Source organism: Pagrus major, chromosome 7 (assembly GCF_040436345.1).
Source record: "Pagrus major chromosome 7, Pma_NU_1.0".
Lineage (NCBI taxonomy): Eukaryota > Metazoa > Chordata > Actinopteri > Spariformes > Sparidae > Pagrus > Pagrus major.
Window position 1 is genome coordinate 28321851 of NC_133221.1, and position 24485 is coordinate 28346335.

Consider the following 24485-nt stretch of genomic DNA (forward strand, 5'->3'; position numbering starts at 1 on the left):
AAGCACCTGCAGTAACGGGAATAAACTTGAATGTTCCTGTGGTTAAACCCAAAACTTCCCTTCACAATAGGTGGTCACACTATTACACAACCAACATTGTTGATGAAAATCTACTGTATCTGACATAACTCCTGGATGAGGTAATGTCACAAAGTTTTATTGAAGATACTTTTAGTCTCAGTTGCCAACTTCCTTCCTCTCTCTCTGACTCCATCCTGAAAGTTATAGCGACAGACAACCAAATGAAATGCACCATTAACTTGAGTACACTTGTGGATTTCTCAAGGTTTGAAAATGGCTGGAAACATTTGAAATGATATAAGTAAACAGCTCAACAAACTATATAACAAAGGTCTAGTCGGTTTTAGACATTTTAAGAGAGAAATGTTACATATTTTATCGTTGAGATGCAGATAAGCCAAGTTTTTTGCTGAGTATTTACTATATAATAACCAAGGATGTTTTGTACAAACTTTTACTGTGATTGCAGTTATTTAGTCATTAATATTTAATGTTGTTGAAATTGTTTTCAGGGCTTTACAAAAGGCTAGAAACCATTATTTTCAGACTTGGAAAGTGTACACTAAAAGGTTCAACACACTGAGATGATAACTGAGATATTTTCTGACCTGGTGGGGTTTGCAGGTGATAATGAAGACTGATTGTTGTCCGGTATCCGGCTCCACTGAGGCATCCACCACCACCGACTGATTCTCAATGTCCAACACACACTCGTAGTCCAAATTCTCATCCTAAATGTTCACGGCAGAAACATTCAAGTACACAGACATACAAAAAATAAGCTCATTTTCACATGTCAGTGGGGGTACAGTGGGTGGTACCATCTGATTTTTATTTTGCTGTCACAGTACCCCAGTGAGGCTGCAAAAGCTGCTATTTCTACAGTTTCAATTTCATTAGGAGAAAAAAACACTGAAAGTCTTCGCATTATAATGCTCTTTTTGTTACAGTGAACAGTGAAAATCTATCCTAAACCACAGCATGCATCAAAAACCCCTGAGGTCTAGAGCTTTTAATATGAGCCTTTATTTTATTATATACTGACACAGAAAAAATGTGTCTATATCGCTCATATGTTTGCAAATCTGCTTGTACTTACTGCTGATGATGAGACTTTTTTGATAATTACATGTAACAAATCCCAGCCTCAAACCTTGTATCTGAAGCTTGATGATAGACATATTTTATCATGTGAATAATCAGCTTTAATGTAATCTGACTCCAATGAGACACAAGGCTGTTGACCCAGTGTTTGGTTGCCTTACCTGGAACAGGTTCAGGTGTTGTCCCACCAGAGTGACTTTCCTCTCCACATTGACAGGTAAGAGGGAGGAATCCTGAACTCTCTCCACACATGGACATTCCTGATGACACATTATAATCCATTACATGAGAAATATCGAAACATAAGGGAAAAGAAAATGCTGCTATGCTTTATAAACCTACACATAAATCCTGTTCAACATTATGTGGACATGTGAACAACTTATATCATAATCATGGGCATGAGATGGTTGCTCCATGCTGGTAAGACCTTGAGTTCTTTTGTCAGAGACAGACATAACTAGTTGTTTGAACATCTGCTGAAACAAGTGGCATTAGGGTTAGGTATGCAGTTAAGCCTGGCTTACGTCCCAGTTCATTCCAAAGACGTTCAGATCAGTGTTGCCAGATTGGGCAGTTTTCAAGCCAAATGGGAGGTTTTGGGCAGGTGGACAGGATTTGGCTGGTTTTGAAATACACTAAAAACTAGAGGGACATTTCTGAAGAAACTGGAGTGCGAATGCTGGAGGTTGAATAGCTGATGCTTTAAACTGCATTGCTGGCTTTAGAGGTTGAGTAATACCAATAATGTATGACAATTGTGGAATATTTGAAGGTCTGTTGAAAAGCTGACGCTAAACTGAATAGTTGGGTTTAATTCGAGGTATGAATTGTTATACAACATGGGGTGAGGTTGAAGGATGCAAAATATACAACAGGTTGGGAGCTAAACTGCATTGCAATTATAATCAATAGTTATGAGAACACATCCAATCATTCAGCTCACACGGTCTGTTGTGTTTTTGCTAATCTGTTTTTCATTGTAGCAGAGATGATTATACTTGCAACATTACACCATAATTATTTGTTTGTGTTTTGATATCATATCTACTTTACTCTGTTTCTTCTTTTCCCTTTCTGCTTCTCTCTCTCTGTGTTAATGCTGTCAAGGCTTGTTGCAATTTACCAAGCTAGATAAAACCTGTTTTATTTGTTGAGTCAGCTGTCCCTTTATTTTTCTTTATTTTTAAGGCAGAGAGAATAAATGAAAAGTAGTTGTATAGTTGTACAATGTAGACTCCTTCTGTGGCGCACTTGGGAACAATTGACTTGTTGTTTTATGTCAAATTGAAAAAATGGGATTACCAAAAATTCTGTTACTACTGTTTATGCATTAATTTGTATTGTTTATTTTAATATAATATTAATACATGGGAGGTTTTAATCAAATGGTAGATTCTGAGATGTTATTGGACTGAAAAACAGACCAATCTGGCGACACTGTTTCAGATCCTGGGATGATGCAGGACACTCAGGTTCTACACCTTCATCTTAACACATTTTGTACAGGACATTGTGCAGCCGAGCATTGTCAAGCTACAATATTAGAGCGTTTCACTGAACTGGAACTAAGGGCCTTAGTGTGAACCACGAAAATAATTCCTCCCAACCAAGACATTACAATTGGTATTATGTGGGCAGACAGCATTCTGCTTCCCCTGACCAAACTTAAATTTGTCTTTCCACAGAAATCTAACAAACTTAGATGATCCACATACTGTTGGTTGTAACAGATCTGACGTGGGAGTAGCGATCCCATCTTATACCTAGCTTAATACTATACCAGACTATGAATACAAAAATCCACAAACAAAATATGACACAGCTAAATCCAGCCAACCGCCAACACAAACGACACAACAGCAACAAAACATTCGACATAAATTAAAAACCAAAGAGGGATAATAAGAAATGATGTCATGATCAGGGATTACAACTCTCCTTATTGTGTAGGAGAAAATGTATGTTCTGCAGTAGGGAAACATTATTATCAGCAGCTAGCATTGAATGAGGTGAACAGCAGAGGATATGGAGAGGGCAGACTAGTCGATAAGACCTGTCGGGTTAGTGCCTTGAATTTCTCACTGCTATCGTCACATCTGAGATTACATTGATTTAGTGTCAGTCATTAGCCTTTCCTGTTGACAAGAGAGCTAATAAAGATAACTGCGCTACAAGTGTAGTATTCAATATTCCTTATTGTTGCCACTGCTGTGGGATGTGCACTGTGTACTTGTATGCTGACTGCAGATTAGAGTTTAGATCATCCTGGGTTAATTATGAAGGATTTATAAAGGAAAAGTTCAACACTTTGGGGAATGTGCTAATGTGCTCTTTTGTCAAAAGTGAGATGGGAAGATGAATACCACTCTGATCTCACCTGTCTGTTAAAAATGAAACCACAGCTTAGTGTAGCTAACTATAGGTGGGGCAAAATATTGAGAGGGCAATAAATCGTATAGCTGCCTTTTGCGATTTTCAGATACACTGACACAAAGTAGTGATATTTTTATGAAAACATGAAGGTGCTCTAAACAGATTTCCATGAAATTTTGACTTACTAGATTCACTTCTTCATAACTCTTTGTGGTATAAATCTAATTCATATAGATTGCAAAGATTTTAATGAGTCATAGTAGTATCCAACCTTTAAACATTTAGCTCCCTGGCAGTTAAGCCTTTTACACTAGATGTTTTCCTCCCTGCTTTCAGTCTTTATGCAGGTATAGTAACGTATATGCACTAGTATGTTCTTACCCTTAGCACTTATATCATAGCACTTATGTACTTAAGGTATCCTTGATAAGTAGCAGCTACTATGCTCAGACAAGCTTGAAAATTGTCTCTATTTTTTCATTCTTACTTTATCGACGGTGATATGTTGTGGTTTCTTTCTTGTGACAAATGTACTTATTGTAAGTCGCTTTGGACAAAAGCGTCTGCTAAATGCCCTGAATGTAAATGTAATGCTAAGCTAAGCTAACCATCTCCTGGCTTTAACTTAATATGTAACAGACATATTCAAGAGTGGTATCAATCTTCAAGAAATATCAAAACTGTATTTCCCAAAATGTCAAACTTCCTTGAAGCAGTTTCTCCTTGTGACAGGGTAACAGTACGACTTCTACACCAGCTGCACACGTGGCTTCTGCACTCACCAGGAAATAAGAGTCAGTGGAAGAATCTGACTGGTAGTTTGTTGCAGATTCAGAGGTGGGGTTGATAACTGTTTCTGGCGATTGTGTATAGATGACCGACTTTTTGCTGGTGCCTGCAACAGATGAACCTGTTACAGAGTCCATGTCAGTATCTCCCTCTGGTTTCTCCCACTCATTCAACCACAGAGGTGAGTCTTTTTCTTCAGCGCTGGTCAGAAGAATGGCTTCCTTATTGTCGCTGACAGAGAGGTCTGTTAACAGGACCACTTCGCTGGAGGTGGTTGAGCTTACATCCGAGGAAGAGCCCACCACTTCACCAGACGGCTCTAAAAATCTAAAGACAGAGTCTACCTGGTCACTAGTACTGCTAGGTAATGTAGTGTTGGGAGTTTTGTCAGTGACATTCCAGGGTTTAGTGATCTCATCCTCTGAAAAACCTCTTGTGGTGCCTCCAACTCCCTCAGTCACTTGTTCCACATCAGCAACCAACCCGCCGACGGTGGTGACATCAGTGTGAATGGTGGTGGCCTGGGTGATGATCCTGACAAAGGGGGAAGTTGTGTCCGGGGTTGGGGGTGAGGTGAGTTCAGCATTAGGGGAGGTGGATGGTATCACTGTTGTGGCAGTTGAGGGGGCAGCTGCTGTGGTGGGGGTAGGTGTCACTGTGGGTGGTGGCTGTGTAGTTGGGGTCATTGTTGTTGTTGTAGTTGTAGCAGCCGGGACAGTAGGAGGTAAAGGGGTCAGTTTTCTGGTGGGTGGTGGGATGGTGGGTGTTGGCGGTTTGAACTTGACGATGGAGTAGCACAAGTGAACAAGCGAGGAGACAAGAAAAAAAGGCAGGGGGAGGACAAAATTAAGATAAAACAAGAGGGTATGCAAATAAATACATCAAGAAGCAACTTATGAGGGACATTAAAAAAAGATTCATGGTAAAAACTGGACTCAAAAGACAAACAGAACAAACAAAACTACTGCAAACAGACATGTTGCAGAGTGCAGTGTGAAAAATGTCCAGCAAAGCAAACCCAGTGCTTTAAAGTAACACGTAAACAGTGTTTTCCTTTAAATATACAGTAGACACTCAAGGCAAGTTTATTAGGTGCCTCTAGCTAAAACTAATTTAGCCTGATACAACAGTCCTGCAATAAATCCTCCCACAGGAAGTGAGTTGGACTGTGTATACTGAGAGCTCACTTGTGTAAATCGGGTGGACAAAATATAAGAAATAGATTTCAAAGGCCCTGTTCAGTCCTGATATTAACATGTGTCCTGGGTGATCCGAACACAAGTGGACAGCCATAAGTAGGTGTGAATGGCCCCGAGATGCATCGAGGATGCATTTGAGATCCGATCACTCCACATTCAAAGGCGGTCCGGACGGCAAGTTCTTTTAACACTGCGTAAACTAATGAGTCCTGGGGCACAATGAAGACCACCTACTCAACTGGCGTCCTCCGTGAAAGAAGAAGAAGCAGCCATAATAACAGGCAGAATGGATCACATGCTGTCCGATTTCCACGTGCTTGTATATTAAGCATTAACTACAATACATTAAGTTGCCTCTTTCCTTGTAAAAAGCGCTGGTTTGTGACAGCATCGTTGTATCAGTCTGTTTTAACTGACTTCACCATTTACGCAAAATTTATGAAGGACGACAAGATTGTATCGATGTTAACGGGTCAAATTTTACAATTACAATAAACAGTAATCAATAGTGCCTACTTCTGTGCCCAGGGAGTAAGTCCCCAGTCTCCCTTCAAAAAACAATCACACAATTTTGTGAGTTCTCTCGTTACAAAAATATAAATGTAGTGAAACAGTGTCCATGACAAATTCTTAATTATTCCGGCCTTCTTGTAAATTCAGTAAACGTTATACATGAGGTTCTGTCTTTGTGTGAAAAATATTGTGTCTGTTTGTCCCACTGATGCATGCATTTATACGCCTATGAAGTGAGATACGATCACAACTGGTCACTTGAGACGCATGCAGAGACTCATTCGAATGCCAAGTGTGAACTGACAGACTCCACTTGTGATTGGATCACTCACAACCTTCACAAAGGGTCAATTTATTGGACGACTTTCGTATTACTGCAACAGTTTTAGCTAGGCGTACCTAATAAACTGGCAACTGTATGTACCCCTCAAATCTATTTTCCATTTAAACGACACAACCAAAAGCCTTCCTGTGAACTCACATTTTGGTTGTAGATGGTGACTCCTTGGTTGCAGGTGTGTTTGTGTGTGCAGACATGCTGGTGGATGCACCAGTTACACCCCCAACGGCTGCTAACACATCCTTGGCATCTGGCAGAGCACACAGCAGGAGAACAGGCAGAACGGCAAAATAAATCACCATAAATAAGATGCTAAAAAATGTTAGAAAGCCCTTTCTACAACTCTTACAACACCTCTACACTCTCAGATGATCTAACACTGTATTTCTTTGCTGTTCCATCCATCCAACCATCTGGTGCTCATACTTGCTAAACTATCACATAAATTACATTGACTTGAGCTGCAATTTTCCTGAAACAAATGACACAGTCATGAATTTGTCAAAACAGCTATGCATGGCTTTAACTGCATACAAGATCTGAACGATCTCAGTGAGGCATCTAATGGACAAACAGCACAAGCTGAAGAAGCCTTGATGTTGACGTGTGTGTTTACTTACGGCCTGCGTCCAGAGAGCTGCTGAACTAAGCTGCAGTTGTAAAAGGTGAATTCTGTCTCGGCCACCGTCACGTTTACAAAACGCAGTGACAGGGTCACCATCACAAACTCTGCAGAAGAAAAAAAACAGTTGCCGTTTTAGCTCAATTTCAAATGATTAGACCAACTTCTGTGTCAATTTCTGACCAAAGCACTCACCATCTCCATGGCCAATGGGGGGCAGACTGCTGGCATCAGGGGTGGAGCATATCACACCGGTATCAGTGAATGAGGCAGGAGTTTCTGTGTCCTGGAAGAAGCAAGAGTAGGCCTCTGCTTTTCCTAGACTGGGGAGGCCCTCCACCGACACTGTAATCTGAGTGAGGGGAAAAAAAGTTAAAAGCTTGACCGAGGGTTCAGCTCTTATTTATCTTAGAAAGTGTTCAGGAAGACTACAGGCACACAGTGGACTATCTGTTCCCCACTCTTTCCCTTGAATTACATCAGTTTTCTCCCCACGGCTGATATTGTAGACGCTGAGGTGCTGGATACTGAGGCACTGCTGCGTCTGGTTAAAACTCCACAGCCACTGACCAGGCACAGACCCTCGCTGGCACTCCCAGCGCTGGCCACACCTGAAACACCACAGAGAAGTTAAGTAGAGTGACAAGGAAAGAGGAAGTGGACATTCACAGTAGCCCCACGATTACTTTTTTTTTTTTTTACACTGACTCACCGTCCCTCCAGGACACACCAGCCACAGTAGGGGTCTTTGGCAGACAGACAGGACTGACAGTCCAGGTGGTCTCCACATTCTGCCACTGGACGCTTCTCTACCTGAAAATGAGAAAGAAGTGAGGGTCGGTACTCAGAGACAGGTTTTTGTGGTGAATTAGGTAGTTATGAATTTCTCAGTTTAACCTTTCTGAATAATAATGTAAAACTTCAACCTTCATTATGGCATAAGACCTTATAAATGATTATTAACCTACATGTTGTTCTTATTGTTTGCAAAAACATAACAAATGTCACAACAACAGCCTTTTAATCATTTATTTATGACATTTGCTTTGATTATAGTCATTGAGTAGCTAACCTGGGTGGCTACAGGCAAGTTATTTAATGTTAACATGGTTTATTTCTACTTTTCATTTTTACTTTCCGCTAAGGGGCTTTTAAGTTAACTAAGGTTAACTGTAAGTCTTATTTGACCTCTTGCCTCTTTGAGTGTGTGAGCTTAACTTCAGCTTCATCCTCTTGTTGCATCGCTAGTTAATTATCATTAGCTAAGTTAGCTTAGGATGCAAACCTACCTATTTGAAATGAGCGATAACGTTGCTAGCTAGCTCACATCCATCCAGCTAGCTAGATATGTTGACACTATGTTGAGCTTCAATGTTCTCTCGACAGTTAAGTGTCTCACTGGCTTTAACCAGAGCATTCAACTCCTAAATTAACAAAGGTGTTTGTTTTATCACCTCTTAGTAATGAGTGCTACAGTACACAGTAGGCCTAGCTCTGTCTCAGCAGCCATTTTGTCATGAAATAGCAGGTAAACACAGGTGTTACTAATCACATAATTAAGGCTGTTTCTACTTCATGCCAACTTTTGCTTCCTGATGTGGGTTCAGTCTGCATTATTTGGTCAGAAAAGCAGTGATTCACTGCCTTTGCCCACAAACTTTAAAATATAGCAACATTTTTGACTCAAAGAAATTAAATTTTAATCTACTAATGACACTCTACCAGTAGGTTTATGACACATTTACTCCTTTTTCGTGATACAGTTCTAGATATGAGAAATAAAACTTGAGTGAACAGCTCTAAATTTGGATTAAGATGTTCAGTGAGACAAGTCTTTCAATATATAGACTAGCAGCTTCCCATGTCCATTCATCAGCATCTACGGCTACCCACACAGACACTCTAGAGGGAGTGTGCCAACACAATGGAGGCCACTTTCACTGATCAATACCATTGTTATGTCTGACCTCACACCTCCTGCTGACTGTTGTACCCATCACAGTAGGTTAGGCGACCTTTGACTCCGACAGCCAGCTGGCCTCTCTGTTTTCTCTTATGCTCTTTGCCTCTTATTCTTTTATCCTCTTTATCTGCGCGTGAGACACAGCTTGAGGAAGTATCAAACCCTGAAAAACTCTGACAAACGATAAATTGTCCGACCATGAATGACAAGCCATGTTCGGTCTCGTGTATGGAGACATCTGGGTGAGAGTTTGAATGGACAGACTCACCAAGAGGGCTACGGCTGTTTATACATCTGTTGAGTAGTTTGAAGATAAAATGCATGAAAATCTGTGAAAGCGTAGTTGCAACATAAACTGCTGAATTCCATTCTGTGTATTTTTAACAGAAAATTACATTTACCACCTCCAACTGTCACGCAGCCTTATTGTATCTTTAGACTTACAGTGGTTTTGGTCATGATGTAGATGTGTGCTCCACTCTGGTCCAGTAAAAGGTCACTGTTAATGGGTGAGTTGGGCTGGATCGTCATGTTTGCATATACCTCCACCTGGCCATCCTGGCCTAGATATACCTGAAGAAGTACAGCAGAAAATAGAGCCTTCAGAAAGTGGTATATGAGTTAAATATATACTCATCACGAAAGGATTATTATACACGGACAAACATTTTTAGAGAAAAGTGGTACAATCCTCTTTCTCTAAGACTGAAGTGAAGAGCTGCCAAAAAAGAAAAGGATACAAAAGAAATATCTCCTTCAACTTACAACTCAAAAGCAAATCAAATCACGCTTGTGCAGGATCGCAGCAGAAGTGGCCATAAATGTGATTACGGCGCAGTCAAATCTAATATGAAGCGCAGGAAGACACCTCTGGCTTAAGTGATTCCCAGGCCTTCAAACTCTCATGTTACCTCATGTTAATGAGATTAGCAGAGGTTTTCATGCCTCTTTCCACAAGGCTCTCACTTGGTCACTGTGGACAGTTGTCCCATTAAGAGGATGCACTCAGCATATAATGGCATGAGAAGCAGCTCTGTAATGTGTCGTGACTTGGAAATAAATTTATGCAGTCCGTTGTTTTGCATGTCATAACGAGAACACGATGCTGTATTGAATATCCAATAAATTCGCTGCATGTGTGTGGGAGAGCAAACTGGGGAGACAAATGGTCTGATAATCGCTGACAACTTTTAAATGCAGTGATTTACATTTTTTCCAAAAGGCCGACCTCAAACTTAAAAGTAAAGTTGAACATTTTGGATAATTGGCTTTCTTTCTTGCCGAGACCAAGATGAGAAAATCGATAGGCCTAACCGCTCTTATGTCCGTACCCTAAATATAATGCTGAAGCCAGGATCTGGTGAGGTCAGCCTAGACAAAACACTGAGAGCAGGATGAAACAGCTAGCCTGGTGCTGGTAGGAGGCCTGCTTTCAGTCTCTGTGAAAAGCTTAGCCAACAATCTGCTGGCTTCAGCTTCAAAATTAGCTTACAGACATGTGATCATTTATATTTAATTCATATTCAACTTAATGATATGAGTGAGGTATCAACGTTATTATGTAACTCTCTGCAAGAAAAGAAATATGCGTCTTTTGCAACATGAACTATTTCCAAACTCCAACAGGACACTTCAGAGGATCGACTGCAACCGCACTGGAATCAAGATGGTGACAGTAATTGTGGCCTTTTGCGCACACACACACACACACACAACACACAACACACACACACACACACACACACACACACACACACACACACACACACACACACACACACACACACACTCCAGTATCTGGATGCTGTGGAATTTGTCCTGCTGTGATATGATAATCCTGTTACAATAGCTTACTTTAGATGGCTACATGCAGTGCTGCTTTGATCTGCTACCTAAAAGCACTATGTCTGACTCCATGTCTCACTCGCTCTCTTTCACACACACACACACACACACACACACACATCAAACACACTGATACGCAGCATAATAGACTTACTAGACGATAGCCAACTTATCGAATACCTCACATCAGAGTTATGTCTGCAATCCTCTTATCTCAATCCTTACGTGTACTGTAACTGTCGGTTACACAGCTGTTTTTGGACAATACTGTGAAAAAAAGTACTACTTGGACAAAAATCTCTTTTGGGAAATACATTCCACTGGTCCTCCAAAAAAAATTAAAAAATGTATCACTTCTTTTAAACATTAGCTCAGAAATTCTTTCAAGTCTCCAACAATCACATACCGCAGTCCACAGAACAAAAAGCAAACGCATTAGGCATGGGATCATGGTGGTATGCCTGACTGTGTATGTTGGAAAACTATGAATGTCGGAATGACTGGAATCTTCCAGGCTGTAGCTGCATAGCGATGTAGAAGGATATGAGAACTGGCATAAAAAATCCCTGAAACTGGCTGCAAATGTCTCATGTAGTGTAAGGTGTGTTTGCTTTCCTGGGAAGTGATTCATAGACAGCCTTAGAAGGATCAGGCGCGAACAGCCACAAGGGCAGGGCCGCAGGGATCACAGTATTAAGTTAAGCCTTACTTGTGTGATTGTCCTCAATGGAAAATTAGGAAACTGCCTTATAAGGAAATTGCCCAATGGTCCAAATATTTCCACAATACACGATCTTTGTTATTCCTGTGATGTGCTGGCAAAGTGTCTAGGGCGTCTCCCTGCCCTCCACCTAGTGCATGCTGTGGCAGGCTCAAGGGCCCAGACAAACTGCCACAAACAAATGAAAGTATGACGTCACATAGGCTACCTTGTGCAGAGTCCCTTTGGAGTCTCCGAGGAAGGCGATGCTGTGTCCCTCTGTGACGCTGACAGCCACAGCAGTGAGACGGGCAGCTGAGGTGTGCCACGCTGCTTTAGCTTCCAGCGGTGCCCGGCTAGCCATCGGGCTGGGGGTGTGGTCAGAGCCACAGGGATACGCCTTGAGGGTATTCTATAATACATGAGCACAACAGAGAGGTTGGTCAGGTGGTTTGTCCGAACATGAAACGCAAAGTTTTATTGCTAGCATTTCAAGGTATTTCATGATTATTTGTCTTTATCTAAAGCAGGGGTGCCCAAAGATTTTCCCTTGGAGGGCCAAAACCCAAACTTAATGGTGGACAATGGGCCAAAAGCAGGCACCTATTGTATTGTATTGAATTGAATTGTTAAGATGCCAAACGGTACTATACCGAATCCCTAAGAGGCAAATGATACAAAAAATTATAGTGATCCATTTTCTAAGGCTGATCTATTTGTTTTTTTTTCTCTTTCCTGTGTTTATCACTTAAGAACACATGAAACAATATTTTGCCAGAATCATTTTAAAGTACTTTTTTTTTTTCACTTGCCTCTCTGGGCTTCCATATTACTTAGTTCCCTCAATTGACTGACTTCTGACACAAAGTGTCTAAAGTGACAGATATTATTACCTAACTTGAAGCCAAGTAATCTGGATGAAAAAGGTCATTTTAGTTTTATTGATCTTAGTATATGAAACATCTAAGCTTCAGACTTACAAATTCGTATTCACATCTTTTCAATTAGTCTTCCATTCTGTCCTACGATTGCCTCAGAGCATTTGAATCCTCTTAATTCATCGTAAGAGGATTGCACCATAGATTAAAGTAGACTCATACAGACAAAGCCAACTCGCTCTTTTGGTTGGGCAAAACAACCGCACCAAATCCAGCTTTTTCAGTAAGTCTCTGAGCTCTGGCTCCACATAATTGGCCCTGAAGGAGGAAGTAGAATGGGCCATCTTTTTTTAGTCCACTCAGAGTTTATCAAAAAAATAGGATTATCGTTGTTGCAAGGGGAACTGTGATCTACTGCATCTTCCTCATTCCACAATACCCACTCTATTTTTTTCAGCATCTCCTTTTTTACCCGTCACCTTCTATGCTAGACTTTTTTTTCCCATGTATCTACATGCCCCCCCCATTCTCTCTCTCTCTCTCTCTCCCTTTCCTCTTCTATCAGTGGGTTTCAAAAGACATCCCATCCTTCCTTGTCAGAGCTCATTAAGCAGCAGCACAGCTGATTCCGAGTTAGTTTGGTTTATTGATCCCTAACGATCCCATTAAATGGTTCTGAGCGCTGGCAGGACCTGAGCGGCTGCAGGGCAGCAGAGGGGGTCACTGGAGGGCTGCAGCTGGGCAAAGCGACTCCTGGGGCATCTGGGAGCTCTGGGCTTTTCAACAAGGGCCGCCTCATTACAAGGCTTGGCTGCCTTCAGTTCTTCCAGGTACTCAGCTTAATCTCAGCAATCCACTCATCCCCTTGTTACAGTGCTCTACTTTCTGTTTTGTCTTTTAGAGACCAATGAAACCATGTGAGTCAATACTCTTAAGGTACATAAAGAGTGCAGGAAATAATTTGCCATGATGTATAGCCCTGTGTTTATAATATGGCCGGTATCCATGCTGTAACAAGCAAACAAAGCAGAAAAAACTATAGCATGCAATTCTGTTAAGGGTACCAAAGAGAAACAGTAATTCGAGAGTCTCATATGAGTATGTTATTGTCAAAACCAATGTTTTAAAAGCCCATAGCTCCTAAATATTTTCTGCTGAAACAGAAAAACATTTTTTCAATCTTACCATGAGCAAGTTGGCACAGCTGGACTTGACCTCGTACTCTATGTAGGCCACCTCTCCTCTTCCCTCCACCTGACCATCCTGGGTGTAGCAAAGGTCACGGGTGGAGTTGATGTGTCTGTCGAGCTCATCCAGTGGGTAAACGCACAGAGCCGAGGCATCCAAGGGATTGTTATTTGTGGGGCTGATGCGGGTGGAGAAGACTCCCAGCAGATCCTCGCCTTCCCTGCCTGCACCTTGTCCCACCTGTTGCAACAAAGGCGTGGGAAAAACTCAGGAAAGTTAAACACAGCTAGCAGCAGTTCAACTTTTCATCAAAACAAGAAGAAAGAAGATATGCAGCTACATTTTAAAATTTTACTATCTTCAAGGCAAAGATTATAAAGGACTCATGTTGTTAACACTTGGAGAAACTTACACTGATAAGCCCCAACATTAAAAACACTGACAGGTGAAGTGAATAACATTGATTATCTTGTTACAATCAAATGTTCTGCTGGGAAACCGTGGGTCGTTGACGCGTACCATCCATCCAAACACTGTTGCAGACCAAGTACACTCCCTCATGGCAACGGCACCCCCGATGGCAGCGGCCTCCTCAACAGGACAACATGCCCTGTCACACCAAAACTACTCAGGAATGGTTCGAGATCCTTATGGTCCTGGGGGTTGCAAGGTGGAATCTCGTTGGATTGGACTTGTTCCAACATAACCCAAGGACACTTGATCGGATTGGGATCTGGGAAATTTGGAGACAAGGTTGATGCTCTTAGTCATGTTCCTTGGGCCACTCCTGAGCAGTTTTTTCGGTGCGTTAGAGCATGTTGTTCTGCTGGGGGCCACTGCCATCAGGGAGTGTTTGGATGAGTGGTGCATGACAAGTGGCTTTTTAAAAGAATGCCAGGAGCCAAAGTTTCCCAGCAGTACATTGCATTGTAATGAAATGATCAATGTTATTCACTTCACCTGTCAGTGTTTTTAATGTTGTGGTTGATTGTTGTATATACACACAAATAGGAAATACCTGGGCAGCCTGGAGCAAGTTGTAAGTCCTGTGGTGAGAAGAATGGGATCGGCAAACAAGAGGAACTTCCACATAGGAATAGTAGGAGGTGTCGTCCAGGCACACTCTGGCAGCATATGTCCGGTACTCCCTTGAAGCCGACTTGATGTCACGGCGGTAAAACAAGAAATACACGTACGAGCGCCGTGTGAATGTCATCACAAAATGGTGGTCGTATTCCGACAGACGCCCAGCCACAGCCAGCTTAGCTGTCTCCTCGTAGGAAAAAACGGGTTCCGATGAAAGGTGGCGGGTGGAGATGGGCGGGTGGCTGGCGGTATAGCCTCTACCAACATACATCACGGTCCTTTCCCCACCACGAAGCCCAACCACCAGCCCCACAGTTGACACTGACTGATCATTGGCCGCAACATACTGCGTATCCACAGGCCTTTCAGTAGAGAAGAGAACCTTCTTGATCGATTCCAGACTGCGTTTCTGGCAGGTGCCCTGGTGGATGCTGCCGCAGGTGATCAACTCCAGCGCCTTTGGATCCACCAGCAGTAATTTATTGTAATTACTGGTTCTCCTGGCATGGGGACAGTTAAGCTCAGTGACTGGGGGAAGGCAGTCTTTGCTGTCGCTCACGGGACCTGTCGTCTCCTCTTGCTCCAGCCGAAGTCCATCTGATCCATCTAGCTGGAAGAGGTGGTCCCTAGCCCCCACATACACTGTCCCCACATAGGGGTCAGGGTGGAGCACCAGGTGCTGGAATTCAGTGTCATTGCGAGAAAAACGAGGGTAGGAGCGACCATAGGCAGTGGCAAAGATAATGAGTAAGAGCAGGGTGGAGTTCAGAGCCTTCCCATGTAGCATGGCAGATATTCTAAGGGAAGAAATAGGAGGGTTAGAGGCGCACTGGCAGGTGATTGAGATTAAACATCAACACTGAATAAGGCTAAAAGCTGCTTCTATATAGTTGAGTATAGTGGACGTTTAAGAGCTTTAGAGAGCTTAGGTTAAGGCTCAGATAAATGTTAAGATGTAGTGAGAACCTGTTGAAATTTAAGCTAGGAACAGAATCTCTTTTTCTTGCTAGCTCTTACTATTCATGCAGACACACCTAATTATGACACAAAATATAACAGGATAACTCTCTGATGTTGTATATTTTCATTATAGTCAACAAACCAACAATAAATTGACTCTACTAACATGTAATGTCTCTGTTGCAAAAGCCTGATATAACTTGTTCCTCTTCGCTGTAGACCTCTACTGTTGCACGTGCTGGTACATTCCTGTATTACCATGCACTCTAGGGCTGCAACAAGCAGTTATTTTCATTATTGATTACTCTACAAATCATTTTCTCGATGAATCAATTAATCAAAATTTGTGAAAAACGCTCATCACAATTTCCAAGAACCCAAAGTGATGTCTTCAAAATGCTTCACTTGTCCAACCAACAATCCAAATCCCAAACAATCTTCACTTACCTCAATAAACGAACTAAACCAAACAAAAGCAGCAAATCCTTACATTTGAGAAACTGGAGTCAGCAAATGTTTGACATTTTAGCTCGAGAATGAAACGATTCATTTAATACAAGTGGAGATTCTAGACTGATTATAAGATTGTGTCGTCATTGAGAAAACAAAAAATATAGACTATTGCCAGCCTTGTCCTTAAAACAAAATTTTAAAAGGAACACATCTTACCATTTATGTTCTTTGTTAAGCTGAAGACTTCCTCCTCCTTATCACCTGGAATCATATCCCATTCCTTTCCTCTCTGTCTGTGAATGCAACACAGAGGATTAGTTATATATGAAGCAGAGAAACAAAGAGAAGGATGGATACATGACACACAGACAGACAGTCAGAAGCAATGTTCAGGATTCGTGTCTCATCTTATTCATCAAATTGTCACATCAAGCATATGATTTCTCACGCAGTGTTTATATCTTTGCCACACAGTATATCTTACAGACAACAAAACATCAACCATCATTTGCCATTTCCACAGCCATCACTCAACACCTCTGAGGAGAGTGGTTTGTGGACACTGAGAGCCTTCGCATTAGAGATAAAAACCCCTTTAATTATTAAAGAGGTTCCTCAGACCTTTCACTGACCTCGCCGAGAAAGGTCATGTAGAAATAAATAAATAACTCCTGTACATCATACTGTATCTTGCAAGCTTTAAACTGAAGATGTGTCAGAATTAGATACACAGAATATTATTCAAATTCAAACTGGGCTCTGGGAAGTATTACTTATGCTGCAATGCTCATAATGGCAGAGAGAGAAAATATGCAGAGAAAGCCATGTCTCTATAAAATGCTGCATTGTGCACCATTTCTTTGCAGTGTGAATAGATTTCTAAGACATTAGACATGCAGTGCCATCTCACCTCACTGTCCACCCCCCGGGGCTGCAATCAGGACAAAGACAAGGGGGGGTGGACCGGGGTGCTGTGTGTGTGGATGTGTGTGTGTGTGTGTGTGTGTGTTTGTACAGGAGCAGGTGCATGTGTCTTCGTATGTGTCTGGTAAGAGGGTGAGTCTCTTTACTTATTCATGAGCAGAATAAGAAGTATAATAAGTAATAACCTCCACGCCCACTGTCAGAGGATTTCGGTCGGATGTGTGTGTGTGTGTGTGTGTGTGTGTGTGTGTGTGTGTGTGTGTGTGTGTGTGTGTGTGTGCGTACGTGCGTGTGTGTGTGAATGTCAAGATGAGTGGCCATTACAGTCTGTTAAACAGGGCTTAAAAACCACACCGTCCTCTGAGACAGGAGGAATTGTCTTTATGAAATATATATATAAAACAAACTCATTCAGTGTGCCTCATGTTTTATTGAGTCAAATCTGCTAAAGCTCTCAGATACAATTTCTCTTGAGCCATGTTAGCGGTGTGGATGTTTACTGATGGTAATGTCCTCAGCTCTGTTGATGGGGTCTGTCCACCACTTTGGTCCACAATAAATCTCAATAACTATTCTCTGGATCGCCATGAACAGACATTCATGTTCACATTAGGATGAATTGTTATACTTTGGTCCCTTTGTGATTCATTAAATTTTCATTTAGTGGCATCATCAACATACCTGGAAAACTAATGACATCAGCCTCAGCAGTGGCCTATTCACAATCACAATGTCTGTATTGTCATTGTGAGCCTGTTAGCATTTAGCTCAAAGCACTGTTGTACAGGCCACAGAGCAGTCAGCACGCTTAGAGACTATTGAGTCTAATCTGTCATAGATGTCGACAAATGTGACATTTGCCAGGCTATAGGAGCCCACAAGATAGAGTTGCAGGATAATGATAAATGCTACAAAAGTAGCGTAATGCACAAGCATAGAAGAGTCAGAAAGTCAGGAAATTGATGAAATAATGTCAAATATATAACAATATCCAATGTTGGCTAGCATTAGCCACCAGCAGCTACTGGTGAAACAGACCAAGTTAAGTGTATTTAGACAGAATCAGGCGTAGTGCAATTAGCCGCAGAGGTGTCATTTCATAACCCAACTGTGTAAAGTAATGATGTGAACTTTAAGCCCCCCGATCCAGAATGTGGCGGTAATGCACCTAAAATCAGAATAAGAAATTATTTAACATTTCTGCACCTCCAGTCCCTCATCTTGAATCCAATGGTTTTTTTGAATGGGTTTCTAGGTCTGTGGTTAACACAAGCTTAAGAGATGTTTTTGTTCTACAACATAAAATACATGAGTAAATACCACACGTGTGAATTCTCAGGCGTTTACCAACAAGTGGCGAAATTAGACTACAGAAGTTGTCACCAACATTAGACGGCATCACCCCGAACACGGAGACTTATCTACTCACTTCATCTTTTCGGGCTGACTTTAGGTGCAAATTATTCTAATTCTAACTTTACAGCTTGTAGATTGATCAAGTTATAGTTAAGTGTGTATATCATAGTACAGCAAGACATGTAGTGATGGTGACGTTGAAGTCATGTGACCGCAATGTCGTCTGTTTATAACATTAGCTCTTTACTTCTGGCGATTTCATTTACGCTTCAAAAATCCTAAAATGGTGTTCATCAGTGAAGATTGTCTTGATGCACAAAACAGGTAAGTATCATAAACTTGTGTTTGCCACAGAGCTTATTTTCTGCAATAATCCAAAGTCCAATTCAAAAATCAAAGAGGCTTTTTGACCAGGGAACCAGGGTGATGCAGACTTCTGGGTTAGCCTCCAAAAATACATCAATCCTGCCACTTTCTATTTAACTTGCCAGTTCTAAAGCGACTGCATGCATCTTTATTTTCAGGATATAACCAGTGTGTTTTAAACTGGTGCACAAGGTCAAACTGAGTGTCTACATGTGAGACATTACGTCACACTCCATTGTGTTTTTGGTCATTCATGTCTTCTGGTCTGGTCATCAGCTTACGTGATTGGCCACCACAACATGATGGTGGGTTGCATTTCTCCAAAGTTGTTTCTGTTTCAACTTTTTTGCCACAGCCAGCTGCTTTTTTTTTTCCCCAGCACCCTCAACGGTCTGCACGGCTGCACCCTAAACACACTTCCCTCACTCAAATGAATGGGAGCAACGCCTGACTCTGACTGAATGAGGCCTGCTGTAATGGGAAAGCCTCCGAGTGTGTTACAATGAGGAAGAACATGTTGTAGTTCTCTTGAATTCAACGTTTCAGTTTTAAGAGACTGTTATTTTAAGTTTTCCTGACACACACACACTGGGACCATCAAGGCACTGACAACAACAGTTGCTACAGCGCATTGTCCTTCATTGAAGAATTTTCTACACTACAAACAAATGCTGCATCAAGTACTGTGCTAATGACTTTTCAAGCTTGATGTTCTGCCTCTGTAACAGAGAGCCTGGGAACAATTTCAGACAAATTCTCACTGCTCCTCTGAGCAGGCGTCCTCACCTGCTCTTTGACCGGCCAACATGACGCAGTCACCATATTTATAGCCTATGGCGACCCCATCGCCATGGGAACTTCCTCTTACCAACCAGCAATGATGGCTTCCTACGAGCTACCGTGAGATCAGACTGGATGACTGTGGTGTGGGACTGAGTGGAGATGGAGGGGAAGAACACAGGCAGAGGAAATACAGCTGTGGTGGGTGTAAAAGACAAGAGGGGAAGTCTATTTTTAGATATTTATTCCGACATCTGAGACCTATTAAGGCTATGAAACATTTTCACTGAATTCATCAACTGAATGACCACTCTTCAACATCATTTGAGTAGCGTGACTCAACAAGCTTTTAAAGCTAATAAAGCACAAATCCATTACATTCAGATGCGAGAGCTTCATCTTTATACGCTGCAGCTGGTCTTTGCAACGATCCAATAACACTGAAACTGAAACATCTCCTCTTTTCTCACTGTGGAAGTAATTGCTAGTGATACAAATACCACCGCCGCCCTTCACAGGAGCAGAGGGGCGGTTTCTCTCATGCTCCTCACTAACAATCTCCAGAGTTCATCAGTTGTGTCTGGTATGCAGCATGTTCGGCCATGGGGCACAGTCCAACAACCTATAAATAACCCCTGGTAGACCTTTAGACTGTCAACCCAATTGGGGAGGAGGGGTCACAAAGCTTCTATGGAGAGAATATTCACATGCAAGTGAAGACACACAGAAACGTATAAGAGTGAATTACTTTCCTGCTGGAGTGAAAAAGCCTCTGGAACAGGAGTTTAATTGAACTCGCCACTTAAAACCCTAATAATGGCTTTCTTTTAGCTGCTGACAGGAGGATGACACACCCATCCCAATCAATGGTAGTAGTAAAGTGGTTTGTGTGTGTTGTGTGTGCCAACAAGTGTATTTATAGACCCCTATAAACCTCTCAGAATGTGGTCTCATCAGTGAACTTTTGCCCTAACCATTCCTATCTGACTCGCTTTCTCTCTCTGTCCATGTTTATTAATCACTGAGAGAGTCTGCTGTGCAAGTTCATTTTTAAAGCTCCTAATGAGCCGTGACAGCCCACTGAACGCCTAAGACCCCATAAAATATGTGGGGTCAGCAGCGCAGGGACAGTGGGGGACATTGGGCCCGGAGCCACGGAGCGCTGCCTTGCATTGTTATGTTCTGCTGGGTCGCCTGGCGTCTCGCCCCGGGCCCCAGACTTTGCAACAGTAGCATCTGTGGATCCCATCCAGAGAGTACAGTAGAGAGAGTATGAGAGTGTCTGTTTGAGTTCAACGAGACTTTCATTGACCAGATGCAGGCTACCATTGAAGAGATACAGAACAGACATCACCGTTTGCCAGTAAATAGTTGGAATTGATTTAAAAGTAGGGAGTCGACAGAGCTACGTTGAAACACTGTGTTTGAAAAAGCCTGAAGATGCAATTCTTGCCTGTTTCCTCCTACTCCTAATGCAGGAAAGACCACATACAGGAAGTTGAAGACAGACTGCTGTTTTTCTGTAACACACTAGCAAAATGTCTCCCTGTCAAACCTTCTGCTCGCCACAATCATCACCAGCGTTCTGAACAATGTGTAGTGGTGACACACTCCCACACTACATGTTCCGCTTCATTTGTCAACCCACTATTTAGTCCACTGGTTAATACGTGTTGCCTGGCGTGGTGTCTGCTCTGTCATCACTGTGATGAAGTTAGATAACGTCTTTTGGTCCATGGCTACTCCCAACTAAACCCTCATTTGTGCTGCATTATAAAAAAATGCTGTCAATTTGAGTTGATTTGAGGTTTTATAGATTTAGGTGTGTAAGTTACTGATGAGATTCTTAGAACCATAGCAAGGTTTTTTTGTTCTCAGCATCTTTTTTTAATCAAAACCAAGCACACCTTTGGAAATGATCTTATGACTTTGTTCAAATAAAAATACAAGAATATTTTTATAAATGAGGCCCCTGGTCTACGAATCTTGTTCTCAAGATGAAGGAAAATATGTTTGTTTGGTGTAGACCCCCAAAATATGTCACATCATCATGATGTGAATCAGACCACAATGGGAATATCTGTCAAACTAATTGCAATTTGTTTATTTTTTGAGCAGGTTAGGGGTTAAGGGTCATGCATCCCTAATTTAAACTAAAATAAATTGATTACAGTCCACAGTAAACATCCTAAATGTTTGTTTGGCCAAGTTCTAAGGGTTGAATTTGATACTGCTGTTTCTCAATCTTGGAACACATACAACATAATACACTGATCATGTTTCTCATGAAGCGTGAGCACCAAAAAAGGGAGTAGAAAAGCAGGTCACGCTCAGCTGAAAAACCTGGAGACATGTTCGGACACCTTACTGCCGATAACATCTCTCTCCGGATCAGTTGTCCTAAAAGGTAACCAAAGCTCTAAAAAACAAGCTGAACACAACTGTCACTGTCGGCGAATATAAACACACAAAAAGCACGCATAACAAAATCAATTTTTCCACTCTAGTTGAGACCAACACAACAGTCTGGAGGTGTTATCACCCTTCACGTCAGCTCCAATCCCAATTTACATCCAGCATGTACATCCACAGTGGAGTCGCTGGTTGTGTGTCCCTCTTTAGATGGTTAGATCAGAAAGAGCGCTAATATTATGAGAGGCAGATGTACACATGCTTGGCCCCTCTCCACTTCCGTCGCCTTCGTTAGGGTCAATGGCCATCTCTCTCCCCTCAGTTCACATGCAGACACAGAGGGTCTCTCTCTCGGTCCCTCCGGTGTGCTGAAGGGGCTCTCTGTCTCTCTGCTGCTGGAGGGAATAGTGTCCCTTTCACTGCTCTCCCACCAAGTGGCTGCGCTGAACGGACACAGGATAAAAGCCACTTCCCTTGGAAAGAGAGTCCACACACACATCTACAGAGGAGCAGAGACACAACACACTTTTTCATGTGCACACACACACACACCCACACACACACACTCGCTCAGCCCGTTTCATGACAGGATCTTTTCACCCTGGAGACAGTAACGCTCTCCCTGGGAAAAAGCAGGTGTTAAGCCTAGCTGCTTGGTACAGCGTGACACGCGCCGCCAGACGTCCACTGTAAGACCAAAGGACTTTTATCTGCTATGATCCATCACTGATGAACTTTTTTATAATCTCTATTCTATTCATGATAACCATTCAAGAGCTCATTTTTACAAAAATCCATTATCAGTGAAGGCCAAAATGGCCATTTAATGAAAGAACGGCAAATTCATTAATATGCCGATGAAAAAAAGAGGATAAATGGACTTTAAACCTACTGTGACAGGTCACTGCCTGCTATGAAGAAGGCTATTAAGACAGGATGGAAGACATCATCCTAAATAAGTACATCCAGTATATAAATGAAGAATTAAGTTGTGCAATAGTCAGGGAAATTATTAAAACTGGATTCATTAAAATGAAATGTCATCCAGTCATTCTGTCCATAATACATTTATTTATTTATTACATTCATCTTTATTTTAAAATTCCCTCGAAAATCTGGTTTTATTTCATCGTGGAATTTTCCCAATGACATCCTCTCACCACTCAGCCAATCATACGTCCTCTGCTCCTTTCAGCAAACTCGACCAGTGTTTCCAAGTTTAGTTTAGGGATGTACTGATATTTCAGCCAAAAATCAGTATCAGCCAGCATACACCCTGTTAACTGCCTCTTTTAAACATCGGTATCAGTACCAGTCGAGAATTTCACAATCTGTGCATCCCTAGTTTAGTTAGTTCAAGTTCAACCAGTTGCTATTGCAAAGAAAACACAGGGCAGAAACACTTACACTTACCCCGCAGTTTATTTAGCTGAACAAGGTGATCTATGCCAGCTTGTGCTAACTAGCAAGGAGTTAACAGCAGCAGCTAGCTGATCAGCTAACAGCATGCATTTGACTGAAAGTTGTTGTTTTGTTTTAAACCTTCATTTATTCAAGGGGCATTCACTGAGAGCAATGCAACGCCCTGATCACATGCACTCAGTTACACATTCACACCTGGGAGCTGCTCAGTACAACCACAGTCTGCTCTGCTGGCTAATAAGCAGCTCCACTGGAGCTGGGGTTAAGGCCCTTGCACAAGGGAAGCTCAGTGGTGGTGATGAGGGAGGGGCAGGCGCTGCCTTTCACTTCCCCCACCCAGATTTCAATATTGGAATTGAAGTTGCGACCCTCCACTCCCAAGCTCGGTTCTCTAAACTTTAGGCCACCACTGCGCCAGTTAAGGGGATTGTGACAGCGCTGCTGTCATGAAAAGTTTTGAAATACGAAGTGTCATTATGTATAAAAAATGCCATTGTGAAATAAATAACAACTTGAAAAAGGCCTTTGTGAAACAAGTATGAACTCACAGAACCAGAATCGAGAAATAACATTGCAAATTAAATCCTTCTTTTATATATTTGACTCATCTCCTCCTCCGTATGATTATTTTCTGTATTTCATAATGTCATATTTTATATATGACACACTTTTGTAGCTTTAAACATCTTCACACCCTGCACATTTTGAAATCCTTACTATATAGATGAATAATATATCTATTGCAATGCAACAATGACAATTCTTATACTTGATATGGATGTTCATCTAACAGGATAGCAGACAGAGATTTTTATTGCAAAGTGCAACTGCTTTCTCCGAGTGTATGACGACGTCTTTGACCTTCTGACCTTGACTAGGTGGGAGAAAGGAGAGACTGTTGCTGTCATTGAAATATGACAGACTGGAACTGATGGTGCTGTAATTCTTCAGTTCAACATTCAACAGGCACTGGGATCAAAGAGCAGTCCGGAGGAAGCAGGGGGTGGACGGGCTTAATCAGACGGAGAGAGACAGCAAGAGAGAATGAAAATGATTGACAATAGCAGCTGAAGCCCAATTTAACTTTTTCACCAGTGACAGGAAAATGACTGTGGGACCCAAGTGACCCAGGAGTGCAGTAAAATATGACCACTTAATAAGCATGTCTGTTATAAATCTCAAAGTGCA

At 41.9% G+C, this 24485-nt stretch overlaps 1 protein-coding gene across 1 annotated transcript in view; it reads right to left on the bottom strand.

Moving 5' to 3' along the window:
* The window catches only part of plxnb1a (plexin b1a), a 72683-nt gene that overhangs the window by 19222 nt on the left and 28976 nt on the right, over positions 1–24485 (bottom strand). The window contains exons 2-14 of the mRNA XM_073471188.1: positions 16254–16330; positions 14557–15421; positions 13536–13778; positions 11702–11884; positions 9372–9500; positions 7677–7777; positions 7443–7575; positions 7160–7316; positions 6963–7071; positions 6484–6592; positions 4284–5069; positions 1287–1385; positions 630–752 (exon numbers count right to left, since the gene is read on the bottom strand). Coding sequence (XP_073327289.1) covers positions 630–752; positions 1287–1385; positions 4284–5069; positions 6484–6592; positions 6963–7071; positions 7160–7316; positions 7443–7575; positions 7677–7777; positions 9372–9500; positions 11702–11884; positions 13536–13778; positions 14557–15411 — 3027 coding nt within the window. The 5' untranslated portion in view covers positions 15412–15421; positions 16254–16330. The remainder of the gene's footprint in view (positions 1–629; positions 753–1286; positions 1386–4283; positions 5070–6483; positions 6593–6962; positions 7072–7159; positions 7317–7442; positions 7576–7676; positions 7778–9371; positions 9501–11701; positions 11885–13535; positions 13779–14556; positions 15422–16253; positions 16331–24485) is intronic.